General features: G+C 36.5%; 1 protein-coding gene across 1 annotated transcript in view; it reads left to right on the forward strand.

Annotated features, from left to right (window-relative positions):
- The first annotated feature begins 744 nt into the window (after positions 1-744).
- LOC145994010 (monocarboxylate transporter 12-like) overlaps positions 745-21,487 on the forward strand; it is a 36,748-nt gene continuing 16,005 nt past the window's right edge. The window contains exons 1-4 of the mRNA XM_083130080.1: positions 745-835; positions 11,666-12,022; positions 16,580-16,693; positions 20,586-20,729. Coding sequence (XP_082986206.1) covers positions 11,704-12,022; positions 16,580-16,693; positions 20,586-20,729 — 577 coding nt within the window. The 5' untranslated portion in view covers positions 745-835; positions 11,666-11,703. The remainder of the gene's footprint in view (positions 836-11,665; positions 12,023-16,579; positions 16,694-20,585; positions 20,730-21,487) is intronic.

The following is a 21,487-nucleotide window of genomic DNA, read 5'->3' on the forward strand; positions in this document are numbered from 1 at the left end:
AGAGAGCGAAAACATCAATTCTTTCTACCTCTCCGGTGTGGAGAGCATGCAACTCTTTAAACACAATTTCATGTGTAAATAACACAATTGATATTTTTGAAATGAGTTTATACAATTTTAAAAATACTATTACTGGAGCACTGAATCTATTGTAGTAATATTATGTAATTAGAGCACTATAATTGGGCTCAGCCTGTTGAGCTCTATCAATAAATAAATAAATAAATAAATAAATAATGTGAATTTAAGGTGTACATTTTTCACACATAGTTTAGAAAAATATATAAATGTTGAATTTCATATTATTTGAAGGGGAAGGAAATCCTGCAAAAAAATCTCGATGGCGCAGTCTGCGCCATAATCCCTCTCCCCCCGTAGGCACCCCTCCTGGCAAGGGTTAGTTGGGAGAACAGGATATGCTGAACCGCACTCGCTGAATAAAGGTATTATTATTTATTATGATAAGAATATGTGTCTGAAGCAGAAGGAATGATGAGTGAGCCGAAATTCTATTCTCGCTCCGGTTCGCAGAAATCTGTAAGTAAACCTCTGCAGTTATCATCCTCAACCCCCCCCCCTCCCCTCTCTTAATAAAGATCCGCAACAGGTCTGACGTAACAACTAGAAACAGAACCACGCGCCATGCATGCAGCAGTGGTGCAGGTCACAGGGGGCGGAGTTTTCAGCGAATGACACCAGAGCGCGCGCCGGTCGGCGAGCATTGACGTCTCGACGGTTTTCTCGCTGGTCGAGCCGACTCCGCATTGCAGCTCGTGCTCTTCCTCTGACGACAAACTCGTCTCCATAACAACAGACATTCGCCGAAAGAGAACGGGTGAGTGAGTGGTAGACAGTTTATCTGCATTTAGAACAGACTCGACTGAGGCGATTTCAAAGTTAAGACGGCCGTACGTTGACCCATTTCTACCTCAAGGTTAAGGGCGGCCAGTGGCGTATGCTGAGCTCAAGACGAGGGCACGTGGCGGAAAGGTTATCACAGCGCGATGCGACGCCAAGGTTCCCTGTTCGAATACCGGGTAAGGCGTGGGTATTTGGAATTGTCCTGAATCTGAAGATACAGAGAATTAATTGTGCAAAACTGGCGTGTGAGAGAATTGAAGAAAGATATTGACGGGAAACCGCTTGCGTGTTTCCTTTAACCTTTTGGTGCCCGATCGTCTCGATCGAGACGCTTTGTCAAGGTCATAGTTTTTACATGATAACTTCGCTATTTTTGGCTAGATTTCCGATTTTTTTTTTTTCATATTGTTGTTAACACATGTATTTAACAGAAATGATTGTTGCACTTTTTTTCATGAAAATGACTGGAAAAGGCGACTTCTTTTTTTTTTGCTACTTTTTCAAGGGAAAAATTTTGCCGACAAAGGAAGGCCGGCTTTGTCGTTCTAAAGCAATGCGTTTCCCTCACCCCTGGAAACTGCATTCGAAGGAAGTTTGTTTATCGGTACCCGCAGACGCAACGCTCATCCTGCTGCACAATTTGTAAATATTTGAATCTGCGGCGTTTCACGACAGGAAGATATGTCACAGACCCGATTAAATGTTGTGTTGTGTTGCCAACATACAGGCGGCAAGACGGTTTTTTTTTGTAACGTTTGTCCCACCTAAACGACGCACGTGTTACTGAGGAAAGTTGTTTATTTTAACGTCCTCTATACGTTTCTGTGATCCGTGGACAACATTAAAATGGCATCTTGTATATATTTAAAAAATCATAAAAAGCAATACTGTATATAGTCTAATTACACATACACACTCGCGTACACACGTTACGTTTTTCACTAAAATGTTAGAAATACATATGAACAAAAAAGCTAAGAATAGAAAACTTGCGATTTCCGTTTCTTACATGCCAGCGATAATTTATATGTGCATGTTGACCTTCTCATGTCCTTTTTTTCGGGGGGCTGGGGGTAAAACCCCAATTTGTTTTTTAAAAAATGTTTTTTTGTTCGTTCCCCCTCCCCATACGCCGAATATGCATATTTATATCGTCTGAATCTGTGATTCATTCCGCGTACAACGGTATATCATTCTTCTCTCTAGGGCAGTTAGCTTCTGAGTTACAGTCATTTCAAGGTACCGTTGCATTTTGAAGCTTGAATCAGTGGAGTGCTGACCATTCCTTTTGGGGATACATCTCGCGTTACATTGGGCATACGATAATAATGCAAATATTTTTGTATTCCTTACATGCCAGCGATAATTTCCATGTGCATGTCGATACTGTCGTACTTTTTTCTTGGAGAGAGGGGGGAAATCCCCATCCTTTTCCGAAATTTGGAATTTTGGGGGTTCTCCCCTTCCCCCCGCCACATATACGTCGAATTTGCATAGGTTTTATATAGTCTGAATCTCTGGTTCATTCCGCGTACAACGGTTAATCTCTCTAGGGGAATTAGCCCCCGATCTACACTCATTTAATTGAAACCCTGCATTTTGCTAAAAATCGGCTCGGGCACCAAGGGCCTGTGAAAATGGCCTTGGGCTCCAACACAGTATAAAAAAGCGCGTTAAGTGGTCGATTTCCGATTCGCCGCCTAAGTTTCCGTGTTCGAGTCCCTACCTGGGCATACGTGTTTTTTGGGGCCTCCCCGGTGGTGTACGTCGCCTTACAATCATGGGGTTCCGGGTTCGATACCCGGCGTAGTAGTTCGGATTCCACTTTAAAACTGTAGGTCGAGTCCTGATTAGCCTATCTGTGCATAAAGTGTACTCAACAAGAACAACTTAATTGGTGTTCTTCGTGAGTATCCTTCCATTAGTGTCATGTTTGTTTGTATTTTTAAGTCCATTTTATGCACAAATTGGATAATCGGGACTGTGTCTACAGTTAAGTGGGATCCGAACCATTGTGTCTCCACCGGCTGTCGAATTCGGAGCAGAGGCGCAACCACGAATATATGTCTGGGTGGAGGGGGCAAGTACAATGGGATCCATGAGTATTACCCTGCAAATTGTCCATGACTTTTTTTATTAATTTTTTTCTTACATCCTATGTGTTTTTAAGAGATACATTTTTATGTATGCTGGTGCAGAAGTTGTCAACAGCTTGTTTTGAGTTTTCTTTTAATTCTTGAAGCTCTTATTGGGTCAAATAAAGTGCACGAATATGGTGATGGACAATTTGGACGGTAATACTCATGGATTCCACTGTACCAGGATAAATGTACGTAATAGTAATAATAATAATAAATAATAATAATAATAATAATTATTATTATTATTATTATTGGTAGTAGTAGTAGTATCAAAGACTTAATAATACTCGTAAATTATGCAGAAAAAGGGGGTGAAGTCGGTGCTAAAGCATTTGTGTTGGAGCAAAGGATTTGGATTTTTTTTTTCAAAACGTTCAATTTCAATGGAAAACAAGCGCACAGACTGTATTTTTGAAAGAAACATGGAGCGACGTAAAATAAGAAAATACATATGCAACATGCCAACACTAAATTGTGTACGTATTCAAATTTTCTTTAATACATATACATATTATTTAAATATATTACATAATGAATTCGTCCAGCTCATAATAAACCAACAGTTTGTCTGTAAAATGTTCGGGCTCCTTGACCTAAAAATAATTGTTCATGCATTTAAGACAAAATCAATTTGCATTCCAGGAAGCAATCATATGTTGCGAGCGAAACGAGCAAGAACTTTTCTAGATCCAATTATTTTGCAAACTGAAAGCAACATTGATTTAATGGGTCGCAAATTATCTCACGGAGCGCCATGGCATTCTCTCTTTTACAACTTTTTTCATTTAGATAATTTGGCGCCCAGGGCCGACTCCTTCCGCCCCTTAGCTACGGCTCTGAACTTGGTAAGACTAAGAATAGAAAATTTTACGAAATTCATTTTTATTTGCATAAAATTCGAAATCGAGAGGTGCAAATTGCTCCTCTGTGGCCCCTGCAGGTGCCCTTGGCCGTCAATGTTCCCCCTCCCTAGATTCGATTTTCGTCCAAGGTTGGGGAGCATTCCCCCCCTGTGGTTGCACCACTGACGGGACCCTCTTGAGTCTTGCTGCGCCATCGGGGAGGCCCAGTTCCATGTCATCCGTGACCTTGGCTGAAGACACCCGTAAGTCAACCTTGGTTCCTCTGCTACAATCTTCCAGATTAACTAGACTGGCGGCTGCAACTCTATGGGATTCTGGTTTACTCCTGCCCTTCTATGTTTGTGATTGTCCTTGCATCAATTTCATCCTCATTTCATTCTCATTGTAGCGATTAGCTGCTGACCTCCGTGGAGTGACGTAATGGTTATCACAGCACGCTACGATGCCAGGTATTTCAGGTTCGAATCCCGGCCTGGGCAAAGGTCACAGAATTTTGTATATTGTGAAGTCTGCAAGAGAAAACGTTGCAAAATGAACAAGTGGTCCATTTCCACTTCCGGATTCGATTCTTGTGATTCCACTCCCCAAAATGATTCAGTTCAAAGACTTGTTCCTCTCATTCTTATGATTCTCAGTCTGGTACAAAACTTTGGTTCCTTCAAATTTCTGTTCTGTTTAGACTCGTAAAAAGCTAATATAGTGTTGTAGAAAATGCTGCTTTTTTATGTTTACGTTTATAAGCCCACAGAATCTGGATAAATTTTTGTTGCATACAGGAATTGTATAGCAAATCTGCTAGAAAGTTGAAAATTTTGGTATGGTTTATGAACTTTTTCTGTTGTTTTTAGATCGGAGAGGTATGTTACGGTGAAATAATGTATCTCAGCAACCTTAGCCTATGCATTGCTCTTAAGTATTAAAATCCTGAATACGAACCTCTGGTTATAAAAATTTAAATTTGATTGTGCAATTTTCGTCATATTTTTCATTTTTAAAGTTTTAGGTAATTTTTCGAAGTTATACGTAATTTTTTGGTCAATTTTCGTGTTTTACGTCCTTTTCTAGTCTTTTTTATGTAATTGCAAATTGCAAAATTACCTAAACTTCAACATGCACCTTGTAATTTCAGTTCTAACGTTACAGAAGTAAGAACTGTGTCATACCCTGAAATAAAGACAACATTTTAGTCATTTTTTAGGCAATTTGTCATTTTTGGGTCATTTTATTGACATTTATAGGTAGGGTGAACATGCGACCCGTTTTGACCGGGACAGTCCCGTTTCAGAGCCGTGTCCCTGTCGTCCCGTCGATATTATTTAAAAGCACCATTTGTCACCATTTTATAAAAGTTTGGAGTTATCTTGAATACCAAGTCTACATTTGAGAGACATTTCATGCTGAAAAAAGTTGATGGAATTGTGTCTGCTTTTCAAGCACTTCATAACAATGAAAATGTTCTAGTATCGTGGAGAACTTTCGAGCAGACAGCAGTTTACTGTTTTAAGGCCGAATCACACGGAACTGGATATCCAGTTGGTTGGCGCTGAACTGGCTACCTTCCCGGGTGTGATTGGCTGCCTGGATGGCTGCTTGACAGGTTTGGAGGAATAGGACATGTTCTAATTGCTACTGGCTTTCCTCGACTGGATTCTGTGGAACAGCCAATCAGAGCAAAGGTTGACCATGTGAAGATAATCTGTGAGTTTGCAAAGGGGAGGTTTTTGTCTGTGGTTACCGAGTGTTTTCTGTTTTTGTTAGTTTCTCGATAAAAAAAAGGGGGGAAAGAGATGACTTGCAGTGCATCGTGTTCAGTTCATTAATATTTAGGTATATATGCAAAGCGATGAGATGTGTACGTGACATATATGATTAGCTGAAAATGAAAATCCTTATTATTACAAGTGTATTAAATTAAATGTTTGATTTTTAAAAAAATCTGTGAGTGAATCCTGCGAATCTCATGTATGAATAATGCAAACCCAAGTTAAAAAGCTTGTTCGGTACGCATTGATTATCATATTTTTTTCGAGCCAATCTCTAGTTTATAATTTTCTTTTTTCATTTTTAATGAAAGCAGTAATTCTTCTACAACATTCTTCAAATTGCTCGTCCATCTTTACAGATTGTCTGCTCTGCGCAATGTCTTATGGGAACAAAAGTATCGACAAGTACGGAAACAAGTGTCGTGCGAGGCGAAAACTAGTAAATGGGTAGCCAGTCCAGCTCCAACTAGGGCATTCCTACTGGAAATCCAGTTGCGTGTGATTCGGGCTAAAGTCAGCTCGCATGGCGGGTTGTATTTCTTATGTGTTCTCCTTTCTTTGTATAACAACGAATAAGCATGGCCATGGAACATACATGTAGTTTCAATACTGATCTGCAACAAGAATTTAAATTCCTAAGTCCTTGACACAAACTCAAAGACAAATCGTCGTGCGTCAGATGTGTTTGTGTGGAGTTTTCTGAACGGTTGGTGGAGAATGTAGCTGTTCTGGCACTCCTCAACTTCAGCGTAGGACTAACGTCAAAGGTTGATCAGAAGGGAGCAGAAACATTATGTAAGCCATACTGAGATTATAATAATTAATATATTTTGAAAACAGGGGACAATATTTCATTTAATGTTTATGATGAATCATTTATGTGATCCATACTGTAATGAAATTTATTAAATTATTAATTATAAAATAATTGTTATTTTATAATTAATATTATAAAAGAATAAGTTAACAATTGTTATTATTAATGTATTATTATTTAATATTAATTCGTTAATAATGACAATTATTTTATAATTAGGCCTAAACGATTGTTCAGGGAAGGGGGGGGCGTAACCTGACATTCTTGTGATGTCCCCTATTTATAGGTCATTTTCTATATCATTTTTTATATTTTGAGGTCATTAAAATCCAGGCCCTGCTAATCGGTAATCACTCATCCTCATCTTCGCGATTAGCCAGAAGTGGCAGAAAAGCAAATTACAATAAACGAAATGAACTAGTCGCGATTAGCCAAAAGTTACGGAAAAGGCGAAGTAAAATTACAAACATAGAAATACAATGCTTTATTGATTGATTTGCTTTATTTTACTTCGCTTTTTCTGCCACTTTTGGGTAATTGCGAATATGGGGATGAGTAATGATATGATGAAATTGATGAATGGACACTCACAAATATCCATGCTCAGGCAGGGATTCGAACCCGAGACCCCTGGCGTCGTAGCGCAATAGAAATACAAGACTTGGGCTATCTCACTATAGTGGAGTCCATGTAAGATTTTACTGTATTGAATCGTGCTTTCATATTGTGCAGGGAAATGTAGTTGAAACTAACTACACACAAATTTATTGTGTGCCCTACACGGACCTTATTCTTTGAAATCGCAATGAAGGCAAAATACTTTACTCGTTGTCCGAATGAAAAAATGAAATGCTAAACACAATTCCATAGGAAAATTATCCAAATGTAGTAAACTTGTAATGTACAGTGGGATCCATGAGTATTACCGTGGAAATTGTCCATGACTATTTTCATTAATTTTTCTCTTACATATGTTAAATTAAGCGATGGACTTTTATGTATGCTGGTGCAGAAGTTGTCAACAGCTTGTTTTGAGATTTCTTTTAATTCTTGGAGCTCTTGTTGGGCCAAATAAAGTGCACGAACATGGTGATGGACAATTTGCACGGTAATATTCATGGATCCCACTGTACAGGATACTTAGTGTTTCTATCAAATTTCAACATACGTTTGACATATATTCGGTAAAATAAGTGTAAGTCCATTTTGTACATAGATAGGCTAAGCGGGACTGGACCTCAGTTTTTAAAGTGTAATCCGAACCACTATGTTCCTCTACCAGATATCGAAGAGCTTTTCTGTAAAGAACGCCGCAAAAATTGAAAATGTTCCGCTATGAGAGTTTAATGTTTTCGATAACATTCTGGTAAAAGTAGTACTGAGAAATATTATTTCTGTACAATTTTCCTCTCGTAATTTTTCAACATAGAATTTCATCTGAGGTTAGGCCTAGCGCTCCAAGTGGAAATTCTAGCTGAGGATATGCTTGCTCGAATTTTGGTATGGGAGGGATGCTTAGGGTGACCAGACGTCCTCTTTTATCCGGACATGTCCTCCTTTTTAGGTGTCTGTCCGGCGTCCGGGCGGATTTTTTAGAAATCGGTAAATGTCCTCCTTTTTTAGAAAGAGTATAGCATCGACCGTAGCAAATATTCTGCATAGAGAATGCTTCCACACATAATGATATTTATATCACTTGGGGCGCGTTAAATATGAGAGCAATACTTACCTAACATCGGGGAGCTGAACATGATCACTTTCCCGACTGAGTCATTAGTAGGAGTGTGCGGGATCCAGAAAAGTGGGTTAAAAAAATTCCCGTCCCGATCCCGACTTCAGGAAATGATTTCCAGACATTTCGAGATCCCGAGCAGTTCGAAACTTCCAAATGGTCGTTTTAAAAAGTGGTTAATTCTTGATGTTTTCTGCGTTATAAGTGTCTTGACAGTTCTCTGAAATTGTTAGTTTTTATTTCAGAAATCGAAAGAAAGGGAAATTTCGTCAAATTCGCGATTTCCAGAGTGTCAGGAATTTTTTTTATCATTACCCGTTCCTGAAAATTTCTCGGGAAATTGCGGATTTTACCCGTCCCTAATGTCGGGATTTAAAAACAATTCCCCGTCCCGACCAAAAAATGTTCTGTCCAGCACACCCCTAGTCATTAGTATGTATTATTGTAACTCGTTGCTTGACAATCTGAGTCTTGTGAAACACGTAATTTGAGCAGTTCCTTTTTGATTGACTGATATGGTTTATTTTAATTCCCTTTTCTGTTAGTTTTGCTAATCGCGAAGATGAGGATGATCGATGATATGATGATTTTGATGAAGGGACACTCACAAACAAAACCCATGCCCAGGCTGGAATTCGAACCCGGGACCTCTGGAGTTGTGGCGCGGTGTGCTAACCACTCCGCCACAGAGGTTGGGCAGTTCATTTTTGAGTCATACATACACGATACAGAAACGCGTAGTAAGAATTTTAATTATTAAGTCATATTTACTTTTATGAAATAACGAAGCGAAAGTGTAAATTCATCAATGATCTTGCAAGAAAATATCCAGCTTTTAAAGGATGGAAGAAACGAATATGAGGTCAAGTTTAAGGTGACTGTCACTTTCCCCTCATGTTGAAAGAGTGCAAAAATGTTCGTGGCATTAAAATCATATTTCCTGACACAATCTAAACTACCTAAAATTTAAATTCTGTTTTTGGAAATAAGTTAAAGCGAGGCTTACTTGTCACATTTGCATTCACTTATGGTGATATTGCAGTCTAATATCCAAGAATTGTAAAAAGAGTAAAATTCTGTGCTTCAAACTATAGATATTCTTAATTATGATTGTCCTCTGCTAAATAATACGATTAGGAGATTGCTTTCGTTGCTTAAAGGTAATAGGAAATTATTTAAAAATCATCCGATTTATATTGATTAAATTATGAGTAGGGACGTGAAGTTTTCGTTTTAACAATAACACCGAATACTTGAAGAAAACACAATAAAGTGTCTAAAATGGATTTGGGTAAATTAAGGAGGAAAGTTTTCGGTGTTGCGGAATTGCGAAATAACTCAAATTATGCCATTTTTCAGAATAAAACCGAATTTTTCACTTTAACACGAAAGACGTCGCGAAATATGCGATATAAACTAGGGATTACACTTCTTTTGTTCAAAAAGTACTAACTGGAGTGCTATTTGATCTGTCGTTTCTAGTCTGGTGAAAGTTCGAATAAATCGAAATTGTCACCCTTCATTATTGCAGTTTGGCGCAGATATGACTGACAGTAGGCTGTTTAACCTCTTCCTGAAATAGAATTTGCTCGGGGCGGGGGGGATCTTCCCAGAAGGGAAATTGATTAGGAACGGGAAAATTTTCAGGGAGAAGCACCTTTTGTGTCTCGGGGGGGGGGGGGAGGGGAGTGGGAGAGGTTGTGTATGCGAGTGTGCCAACACAAAACGTCTAATTTGAGGTCGCAGAGGGATTTTCCTAGCATTGTTGGAGAAAGTTATATGTATGACTATTTTCAAAGATTTGGGTGATATCAGTCAATAAAGATTTCATATTTACTCGCTGATGAGACGAAATAGTTTTCCAAATGGAAGAAGTTTGGTAATTCCTAACAAAGGTAAGCCTTTAATTTTTTTTTCTTCATCAAAACTAAAATTTGCCTAAATTTTTCAGAACTAAAGCAATGTGAAAATCTTAATCAAAGAAAGAAGAGTAAGTATGCATGTAAAAATAACCGATTTTAAATTAATAACACCGAATTTTGCCCAAATCCGCGAAAAAAATAATACCGAATTGCATCGAAATTCAGTTGAAAATAAAACTAAGACTTCACGCCCCTAATGATGAGTAATGGCAAATGAGTTGCCATTTTTTTGCGGTGTCCTCTTTTTTATGACTTACTCCTCCTTTTTCACCATGGTCTGTCCTCTTTTTTACATGTATGTGTCTGGTCACCCTAGGGATGCTTGCAGGGCGCGCAATTCTGGTGGGTGAGGGGATTTCCCCCATGAACAATCTTGACCTCAAAAATCCCCCTTCCCCCAATACACTCCAAAAGTTTCCAGGGGAGGAGTTTTTGTTGTAACAACAAAACATGAGCAATTAGTTTTGAGTTCCAGTCTACTTTATTAAGCACTAGCTGATTGCCCTACGTTGCCCGGGTATTTATTTCACCCAATCTTCTAATAGACACAAAAATAATGAATTCTAACTATAGTGTAATATGATCTTGGAGTTGAACGGCATTTGGAGTGTCACTCTTCTTTTTAGCGACCCCGAAAACTATGGATTCCACATTAATAGTGGTCGTTTTACATGTCACCCCTTCCCACCCCACCACTAGGGGTGCCAGGGGTGTCTTGGAGTTGAACGGCATTGGAAGTGTCACTATTCACCTTAGCGACCCTGTAAAATTATAAATTCCACATTAATATCGGTCGTTTTACATGTCACCCCCTTCCCACCCCACCCACAGGGGTGCCAGGAGTGTCTTGCCCCCACAGTATTTCTTTCCAGATTGCAAGTCATATGTGTACCAAGTTTGGTTGAAATCGCTTCAGGCGTTCGAGAATTATGCAGGAACAAACATGCACGCATACCATGGCCGTAGGCAGGAAAAAAAATCGGGGTTGGGGGGGTTCGTTCACTCATAACTGTTCCCATGTGCGTCGCAAGAAATTTGAATAATAGAAATAATAACAATAATAATTATATATAATAAGAATTTAAATTTCATAATAATAAACTAATTTATTCCAAATGTATTATTATTATTATTATTGCTGTTCTTATATCCTTGGAGATTTTTCTACTGTATCCATCAAAATTGTGAATATGAGGCACAACTGTTTTTATTATTATTATATTTGTACATTTTATGCAGCTGCCCATTGCTAACTCCACCCTTGCTAATAGTTGCATGCCCGTGTGACACACGTACGGGGTTCACTTCTGTTTTCTCTTCAAGGCAGTCACTGTAATAGTTACAATGCCGAGAGCAACACAATCGTTTTAAAATTGGTTATGTATGTAGTGTCTTATATTATTAAAAAGGTATTTTTTTTACAATTTTAAGTCCATATTTAAATCCATATTTTGGTGAAAATAACTAAATATGCATTTACATATTTAGCACAATTTTGCTAAATATAAATCCGTTCCCTGTTAATGAGCAACGCTACTTAATGCTATCATATAATTCATATTTCAGCTGGATTTAGGTTGGAGTTTCAATTTCACTCTGAAGAAATGGTGGAATGTGAAGATGCACCAGGTGATGCGAGTGATAATTCTCAACAAATGGAGCCCCAAAACGAAGTAAACATCATTGTCAATGTGTGTGAAGAAGAAGAAGAGGAAGCACCATTTGTAACAATCGCAGAATCACCAACGGTAGCCTCTCTGAAGGCCTTTGTATCTGAAGTTCCTTCAACACTGAAGAACCAGAATCAAGAGGTGACAAGTCAGGAAACAGGTGCTGACATCTATGGACCCAGTCATGACATCGATGGCGGTTGGGCTTGGGTCGTCCTCGTTGCTGCATTTTTTGCATTTGCTACTGCATCAGGTAAAGTTCATCTCACATTTTCAAGCTGAAGTGTTTGTCTTATTGCTTCTGTATAATTGTAAGAGCTTTTTCATTTCTCGCTTTCAGCATCATCATTATTCTCCTTCCTGTCTGTGTGCTTAGAAAACAAGAGGGAATAAACAATAATTAATTCATCTGTGGAACACTTTTCTTTCAGCAGAAAATCGTAGTCTTCCGTGTAAGCTACTTCCAAGATCTTTTGTAACTTGAGAAGGAACCTTCCGAAGCAGGGAGCTGTAACGCAGATACCGTCATCCTCCTCAATTTTCAGCTGTATGCGTAGAAGACGATGTCCAGGCCGATAAATAGACGGTCCAGTTAAATGCAGAGCGCAGGGTAGACAGTCTGAGTCAGCGAGTACAAAAGATTAGCTGCTGGTAAGTGCCAGACTGGTTCCGAGAACCACGTCCAACATGTAACTCGGAGATTCTGTTTGAGACTGCTGATTTGGAAGTAACAGAATTTAAAATAAAAATTTCAAAATAACTATATCCAAATTCAACTTTTTGCTTTTTGAATTTCTATTCCTAATCATTCAAACATATTTACAGTTAATATTGCATTAGTGTTTTAGACAAGGTTGTGGTGGTGGATATCCTTGTGGTTAAAATAATGTGCAATCAAAGATGAGAATGATGTGCTAAGAATAACATTACAATTCTTTAACATTAGAATTATTTAATGTTAAAATTCTTAAGTTGAAGACTTTTAACTTTTTCTGAGCACGTTCTTCCTTATTTTTTTATTACAAATTATTTTATATTTTTACACCTGCCTTCAGATCTTTCTGAAAGATTGAAATTGTGAGTATTATATTAAGGAACCACACTGTACATACTAAAGTAAACTAAAGGCAGTAATTCTCACATTTGGTAAGATTTTTTGATGTTTTAACTAAAACCTTCAACTTCCAATATGGATAATGACAGAGGCCATTACAATTGGTAGAAAAAGCTCTAAAAAAATGTTTCACAGAAAAGTTACACATGTTTAGAAACCAACCGTTGTTAAAAGTGTTCCGACATTTCATTGTGCTGTCTGGAAAGTTGGATAATAGATATTTATGAAGGGCATGCCAAAAAAATGCCCCCAAAATTAAGATGCAGTAAATCATGAAAATTAACTGATTTATTTTATTTTGCTTTTCTGTCACTTTCGGCTGATTGCATGCAAGAAGAGGATGAATTATGACATATCGTAGTGTTCCACCTTGTAGAACATGGGAATGGAACCAAGGGATGTTGCTCACCCCCACCAATTGTAGTACTTTATGGTAGAGACAGCCCTAAAGGGCCAGGTGTGAATACCTAACTGAGCATTAAGTAATAAATGTAAAACATGTTTTAGTTGTAAACACTTCTGACTGAGCAATGAGAATGGCAGATTAGGGTGAAGGAGTAACTTAGCCCATTCGGTAATGAATCACTCTACAGTTCCAGCCCTTGATCCTCCAGACAATTCCCAATCAAATACTCCTTGCTACTCCCCTCGCCTTCTTTTGTTCCTTTCACCGACCTTCACTTCCTCCCCAAAGGTAAACGTCCTTGCCGCTTCCTGTGTAAAGCTCTTTATTCAGCAAAATTCTAGGAGCAAATCCTGACAAGTCCTGGCAGGTTCTTATTCGTTATCGGACAGGGGATGTTATGATATGTGGTTTGGTCACAGATTTGAATCCTGACTTGTACATCATCAATTTCATCATAACCACTCATCCTCATCTGCACAATTAGCCAAAAGTGGCAGAAAAGGGAAGTAGAATAAAACAAATCAAGCAACCTCAAAATATTAATTTTAACTTCCACATCACACTTTTTCTCTACATTTTCTTTACTTTAAATCAGCAGTCACATACTTCAATCTTCCAGTCACAGACTTCAGTATTTGGTAAGTACTTTTTGTGGTTACCTCACATAATGACCTCACTATCCCCCTGCATTCCTATCTGTCCAAGGGACCCCATTCTCTTTCAGGATGGCCCTCCATTGCAGCATCTCTGTGGTGAGTGAAGTGACTTGGTTGAATGTTTCAGAAGAAACATGCCTATCATGCCTAATTATGATTCAAATAGACAACTTCCAGTCTAAACTTCATTGCTGCTTATTCACTTATTTAGAGTACAAATGCAGCTATATTTGCAGCATACACACATCTCAAAGTTTTATCTCTCAAGAGAAGTGCTGTGTACTATATGTTGGCATACAGTCAGATCTTATTACTTGCAATTACATCTGTAGATATTATGTTTATTTTTGAGCATTTTATGCTTAGCTGAATGATTTGATTACTATTCAATAGCTTATTGTTAGTTAACTAATTGAAATATATGCACTTAGTTTAAAGTAATGGCATATATTTCAAGGAAAAAACAATATGAATATGCAATTTATAAGTTATAATAGATATTGAATTTTCTTCTCAGAAGAACAATATTGTGCAGTTCTCTTTGGAATTTCTTCCACAAACATTTTAATGTACATTTTCACTGAACTTTGTACAAAATATATTTACAATAATATCATTCTTTATGAGGTTAGTACATTTCACACATATACTTATGAATTCACAACATTTCAACCTACTTTCCACATGTTATTTATATAAATTCTTTCATTCATTGTAATTTCATTCTAGTATGTGAAAAATTTTGCATTTATCTATCTCACTGATGAACATAATAAATACTACAGTTTTTGTATAGGTTTTCAAACCTTTTCTGTACAGTGATTTAATACCTCAAAGTTACTAGACATTCATTACCAATGAATTGTTCAATGTGTCTTTTACATGTCACAAGTTTGGCTTTCGAGAGACGCATTCCTATCTTAGAATAAAGTTACATTTGCTTTAGAATAAATCTACAGTTGCTATTTACACCATTGGAGTTTATGCAATGAAACTTTGATAACACGAACAATGTAAAATCGGGTTTCAATTGCAATTACTGATTCGTTATGTGGTATGAATGAAGGCATTCAAGTTTTAAATTGCAGTAGACCTTACCATTTGTCAGCAACAACAAATTCAAACACCACACAAAACTTTCTAGGGTCTATGTTGCTTTATTTTACATACATGGTATCTTTTAATTTCAAAGCCACGCTGACTTCATTGTCTATGGTGTCTTTGATGCAATTCAGCCTGCCTCCAAGGCAACTTAGCCAATGACAGCAACAAGCCTTAAAATTTAATATATACAACGTGAATAAAAAACAAAGCAAAATAGATACTAGAAACTTTCATGTGATATTTAACAGCAACATGAATTGTTCAAATTTTGTTTCTAATTTTGAAGAACTGTGTTGATAATGTGAATTCTGGAGAAGTGTATATGTTTAGAATTGCTCCTTATTCCTGAGAATCTTCATTCTAGTCGTGTTTTCTGTTGTCTGGATATTGGTAACTGTTTCATATCACTTTAGTTATTTTTGCTATGGAAAATAAGAAACAACAGCAAATGAAATCACAAGAAAATCCTACTAAATGATCTAGGAGGATTTTTATTTTTTATTTTAAAATGTCAGCATGTCCAAAACAACAGATATTTTTTTTAAAATGAGGCATTACTGAAAGAGAGCCAAGGTCAAGTCAAACCTATAAATGTGATAGTTGTATGCATTATATAACAGATTTTTCTGCCCAATACACAGATAGTGTGATATGAAGGAAAGTTACATTTTCAAAATATGTAGAGTCAAGCTCCTATTCGATTTTAGTTCAAGGCCAATGAAATTTTTAACTCCTTTGTGTTCTACAATATCTGAAGTATGAGGTTCGTTTTTCTTAAATCTGAATTTTTTTAATCCAGGATCTGATTCCCCAATTTTTAATTTTGTGCATGGTATGCAAATCTTAAATTCTGGATCCAATATCTGAATCTTCATTATTTGACATCCAAATCTTGAATTGTGGATCCGGTGTCTGGGTCTTTAGTATTCAATTTCTAAATCTGAAATCCTGGATCCAAATTTGATTTTTTTCCCTAATGATTATCCCCTGTAGAGAGGATTACACCTACATACATGCATGTGTACATTTTTCATCCTTCCAAAGCTACTTGTATGCATAGAAAACAGTGATAACAACCACCACATAATTACCTTTCAACTAATATAAATGGACTCTCACTGGCTCCAGTCATCATACATTTGAGACAATTTGAAGTTTATCAAAATCCTTAAGTATTCACTTCTTTATGCACGTTTTATATGCACTGGATTCAAACCAAACACTTGGATAAATGTTCCAGCAACCACAATAATGTGAAGATTGAATAAAAAAAATGAATAAAATTGCAGCTTATTATTGAAGTAAGATCTATAGGGTATGGTGAAGGGGTTCTAAAATTGAAAGAAAATTAAATTTAGAAATAATTATTTCTTACTACTCAGTGATATAGATTTATCATAGATTCATTTGAAATTGTTATGGTAGTAATATCTATTATTAACAATCATTAATTTAGCATTTTCATTGTCAATGATTGGTAGTTATAGCTGAAAAGTGTTGTTAATTATTTTATTCTATTATATTTCCCAGGACTCTTCTACACATTCAGCATGTATTATGTTGTATTCCTCGATGTATTTAAGGATACAAGGTCTGCCACAGCATGGGTTGGATCCCTCAACACTGCTTTCTTCATGCTGGGAGGTGAGTGCATTCCTTCTATACAATCACCTCAGAAGTTACAATCTTTCCACCAAACATTCCAGGTTCAAGTTTCAGCCTGCACTTGGACATTTATTTTAAATTTTTTTTTTTTACTTTCTTTTACCACACTCCCCCTGGGAAAAATTACTAAGTTCAAAATTAAATAATATGAAGTTGATTTATTTCAACAGAACTTACATAAAGATGATGATTACATTGTGATTATACAGCTTTGCCTCGAAAATTTATGCATACCACCACTATAATATGCATGAAAACAGTGATCAGGGACTGTACTTTTCATCATTTGCCCTAACAACCTTTCATTTCATTTTTTTTTTTTTTGACAATTTCTTTGGAAGGACAGCTGCTTTTACACAAATTTTTATGATCTTAACTAGACATGAGCCAGGTAATAAATATGTGCTTATATCCCTACTATTTTATATAATTTTTTAAACTGTTCATGTAATGATAACAATAATAATTTTATTTATTGATCTGTTTAATAAAATATGTTATTAATAGACGTAGTAATCTAGTTCACTTACTAATTACCAACTTTTTACTACTATACTACCATTATTATTATTATTATTATTATTACATGCGAAACACTTCGTTCGGACCCCCTACTGAAATAGAGTTCTAAATTCTTCCCTTTATTAATTTTCACATAATCATTATTCATCCGTATCTTTATGATCAGAAGAATGTGATACATAAGAAAAATCGAAATTGACTGTTTTGGTCAATCTTGCATATTAATATTTTTATTTTTATATCTATCTTCTTCCCATTTCTCCTTCCTCCCCCCTTTTATGTTTGTTTACATCCTCCCATGCAATCAAGTATCTTTTATTTTTCCTTAATCCACCATACTTCTTTCTTCCACTTCTTTCACAATTTGTTCTTTTCATCTAATTTTGCGATCTTCCTCTACACATATTTTTTTACATTTTAATTTTGCATGTTGTTCTTGATTGGCATCCGGAAGGGGGAGCCATTCCCCCCCCCCCCGGATAATGGATGTTCCCATAAACTTATGTATTACATACATATAGTTCACTTCAGTCACAGTAATTTATGTTAATTATTGGAATCTGAAGAAGTGTTTCTTGGGGAAAACATTTTTAAGGTGGGAAGTACACCTCATTAGCCTCCCCCCCCCCTTGGAAAAAATATACCTTGCTTGCCCCTTCCTGGAAAATAATCTGCAGATGTCCATGTTCTTCTTCGAAGCCTTACATATCTGTACAGTACCATGCTCTCTATTCCATCTTGCCATATTTCTGCAACAACAATCACAAATTACTTGTGAATTGGTTGAATCATTATTGTTAATTTTGGATGTCTCTGGTACAATCATAAAATTTTAGATCACTAGTAAACCCATTTACTTTCGTTAATTGATTATTTATTGTCAGTGTTTGGAAAGTTATTTCTTCAGTTACAGTTATTCTTTTGAGAAACTAACTCAGTTATGATTACTTTATAAAAGTAACGATTTACTTTACATATACTTTATTCAAGATAACATAACCATGCATGATTTGCAATTTTAATTATTTTCATTAAATTATAATTAACTTCATCTAGAGTAATCTATTAAAAGTAAACCTGTATGAAAAATAACATGTTATTGATTAATTTATTGTTAATTACTGTTGAACTAAGAATTTGCTGCATGTCGAGAATGATTGTGAAAGATGATATATTTTTATGTCCTAGAATAATTATGCTAGGAGCGTTAGTGCAGTTGCAGTGTTGGTGATTGAAGTATAACATTAGTATTGCAATTTTAAATAATCATCAACTCGGACATTCAGTCAGTCAAGCATTAGTTCTGAGATAATGCAAAATTTTGCTGAAGAAAATTTTTACCCCCATGTGAAAACATTAAGAAAAGTAACTCTTTTTTTTAAAGTAATTACTAGTTACTTGACAATGTAACTGAGTTACAGTTACTAATTTTTTACAAGTAACTCCTTACTTTCAGACACTGTTTATTGTTAGGTTTAGATGACACAAGCAGAATTTACTTAATTTCACTTAAATTTAGACACAAAGGAGATTGTGATCACGTTTTTGGCTGACCAAAGAAGGGGAGGTGATGATGAATATTTATTTATTTAATTGGTGACTTGTTGGCAGGGGCGGCGCCAGGGGAATGCGAGGGGGTGCTTGGATGCCCCTTAAGTTTCTTCCACATGCCCTTCAGCACCCCCTACGTTCAACTGAAAACACTAACCCTTGAGTGTCTGGTTTGTTTGATTTGCTGTTTTAAGTCCACTTTATGCACAGTAAGGCTAATTGGGACTGGACCTACAGTTTAAAGTGGGATCCGAACCACTTGTGCCTCCACCGGGTATCGAATCCGGGACCCCTTGATTACAAGGCAATGACGCTACCACTGCGCCATGGGGAGGCCCTAACCCTTGAGTGTCATATTATGTCATGTCGTCATTTGAGTGCCAAATGTTAAGTACTGAAGTAAGAGCATTATTATTGTATGCAACAGCCTACAGCTTAATATTAGTTAGTTTTCCTTTTTCTTTTTTGCATCGTTGATAAACGGTTTCTTTCCTGCCTGCATGTTCTTCCTCACACTGGAGCAAAAAATTCAGCTGCTTTCAAGGTATCGCCAAGTTGTGCTTGGGAAATTATTTATTGTGAGTTGTAAAGAGAAGGGTAGTTCTGTGTATTTGTTCCAAGTAAATGTACCATTTCAGGCTTTTTCAAAACCAGTTAGGAAGAGGCCCAATGTTCATGAAGAAATTTTACAGTTCGTTGTTGGGGATAGTGCAGTAGAAGGTATATTAATGAAGATGAAATTGCTGTGCACTTTGTGTTTTGTCCTGAAGTGTCTATATATTTTGTACCTCCATGGGTTACATTGAAAAGGTTCAAAATTGTGTTTTTAAAGACAAGGATTAATTTTGTATTTCACTACATAGTTCAATAAGACTGCAACATGTATCTGAATGTTTACACTGTACAACCACTTTCTTCGAGTATAAGACTTAATACATATCATCATGGACATCCAGGGGGAGGGCAAGGTGGGCACAGGCTCCCTGAAAAATGAATGTCAATCTCAAGTTATTATATTTCACACACATGACTTCATTTCAGTCAGTAATTTATGTTAATCAGTGGTGGCGAGTAGGGTGCAGTTAACCCCTGCATTTTGCTATTTTTGGCCCTACACTATGCTAAACCTTACCAAGGGAAAGTAAACTGTCCTCCCCCCCCCCATTTTGAAAGGTTGCATGCATGTTTCATGTTTTCCTTATTTTCAGCATCACACCCCCTAAATTTCTTTCCGCACCCTCTCAGCACCCCTAGATGATTAATCCTGGCGCCGCCACTGCTTGGAGGTTTTAGTTGCATTGGGGAAGAAGGGAGTGATACCCAGGTTCCACTATCATTTGCATGCTGGGTAAAATTTTACACCTTTTACCAGTGCTCCTCACATTTCATATTTATATTTATTTATTTTCTGCCCTCAACAGAGGTAAACACCTCCAATTACAGATGGCAGATAAATATACACATATATTGGTTTATACAGAAAAAAATGTAAACAGAGCCAATACAATTAGCATGTATACAAACATACATGAACTGATAATACAAGTAATCAATTATATAATCTCAAATAATCAAATTAACCAATCGGAATCTTTCACTTTTCTTTCACCATACAAAAACAAAGACTTGTGCAATAATTACATATATTGAATACATATATAATTGTATAATATAATGGAAAATAAAATAGTGATACCAAAATGAGTACACATATTCATGACTGTTTTCAAAATTATTTTTTTCTTAGCTGTTATCCATATATGCTTCACTGAATATATTTCATTGATATCTGTTTTAGGGCCTGTGGCATCAGCATTTATACAAAAGCATGGATGTCGAGTTACTGTGATGTTAGCAGGTGTCATTTCAACAGGCGGACTTGTTGCTAGTTCATTTGCTGGAAATTTACAAACACTGTATCTCACGTATGGAGTTATATCAGGTAACAAGGACCCATATATTTCATTTTATCTTTTGTTACAAAATAGCCATGTCATTTATTTGAAGTTCAGACATTAGATCATTTATGTTTTAAGGTTGTACTCGGAAAAATCTGAAAAAGTACCTTTATGTGATGGTAGTCTGTCTGTCCATCCAACTATCAGTATCTTGGAAAGTACAAGAGCTATAAATACAAAATTTGATGGACTGTATATCTAAATAATAATATCTCAATCAAACAAAAACCAACTTGTTCAACCCATATATTTGGCTGTAAGGGATAACAATTGATAAAAATGAAACTGTGAAACCCATTATTGTAACTGTGGATCGCCAATGGTCAGTAATGAAACCAATCAATACATACTGATTTATCAGAAACAATTAAAGATAGAAATGTAAAATTAAGTAGATAGAAACATGTACTTAATACTAACCAATGGCTCTATACACTGGATCTCGATCTGTGAGCCTGGCAGTAAAGCAGTCAGAAGTCAATGAAAAGCTTTGTAGATAAATTTATTGTAAAGTATGCTTGACAGTAATTTTTTTAAAAACTACTTTAAAAGTATGTGGGTGATTCTGAAAACAAATTTCATGTAGCAGTATTTTCATGTACAAAGTACATGCATATAAATTATACTGTCTGCAGATATACTCGCTGAGTGTCATGTGGCCTCCGTAGCCTGTGCAGGAGTTGAAGGAAAGAGAACAATTTCCATAGTGAGTATGCCCAGTTTATAAGTGCTTGCTTGAGTC

The sequence above is a fragment of the Lepisma saccharinum genome, chromosome 10 (assembly GCF_977018435.1).
Source record: "Lepisma saccharinum chromosome 10, izLepSacc3.1, whole genome shotgun sequence".
NCBI classification, from domain to species: Eukaryota; Metazoa; Arthropoda; class Insecta; order Zygentoma; family Lepismatidae; genus Lepisma; species Lepisma saccharinum.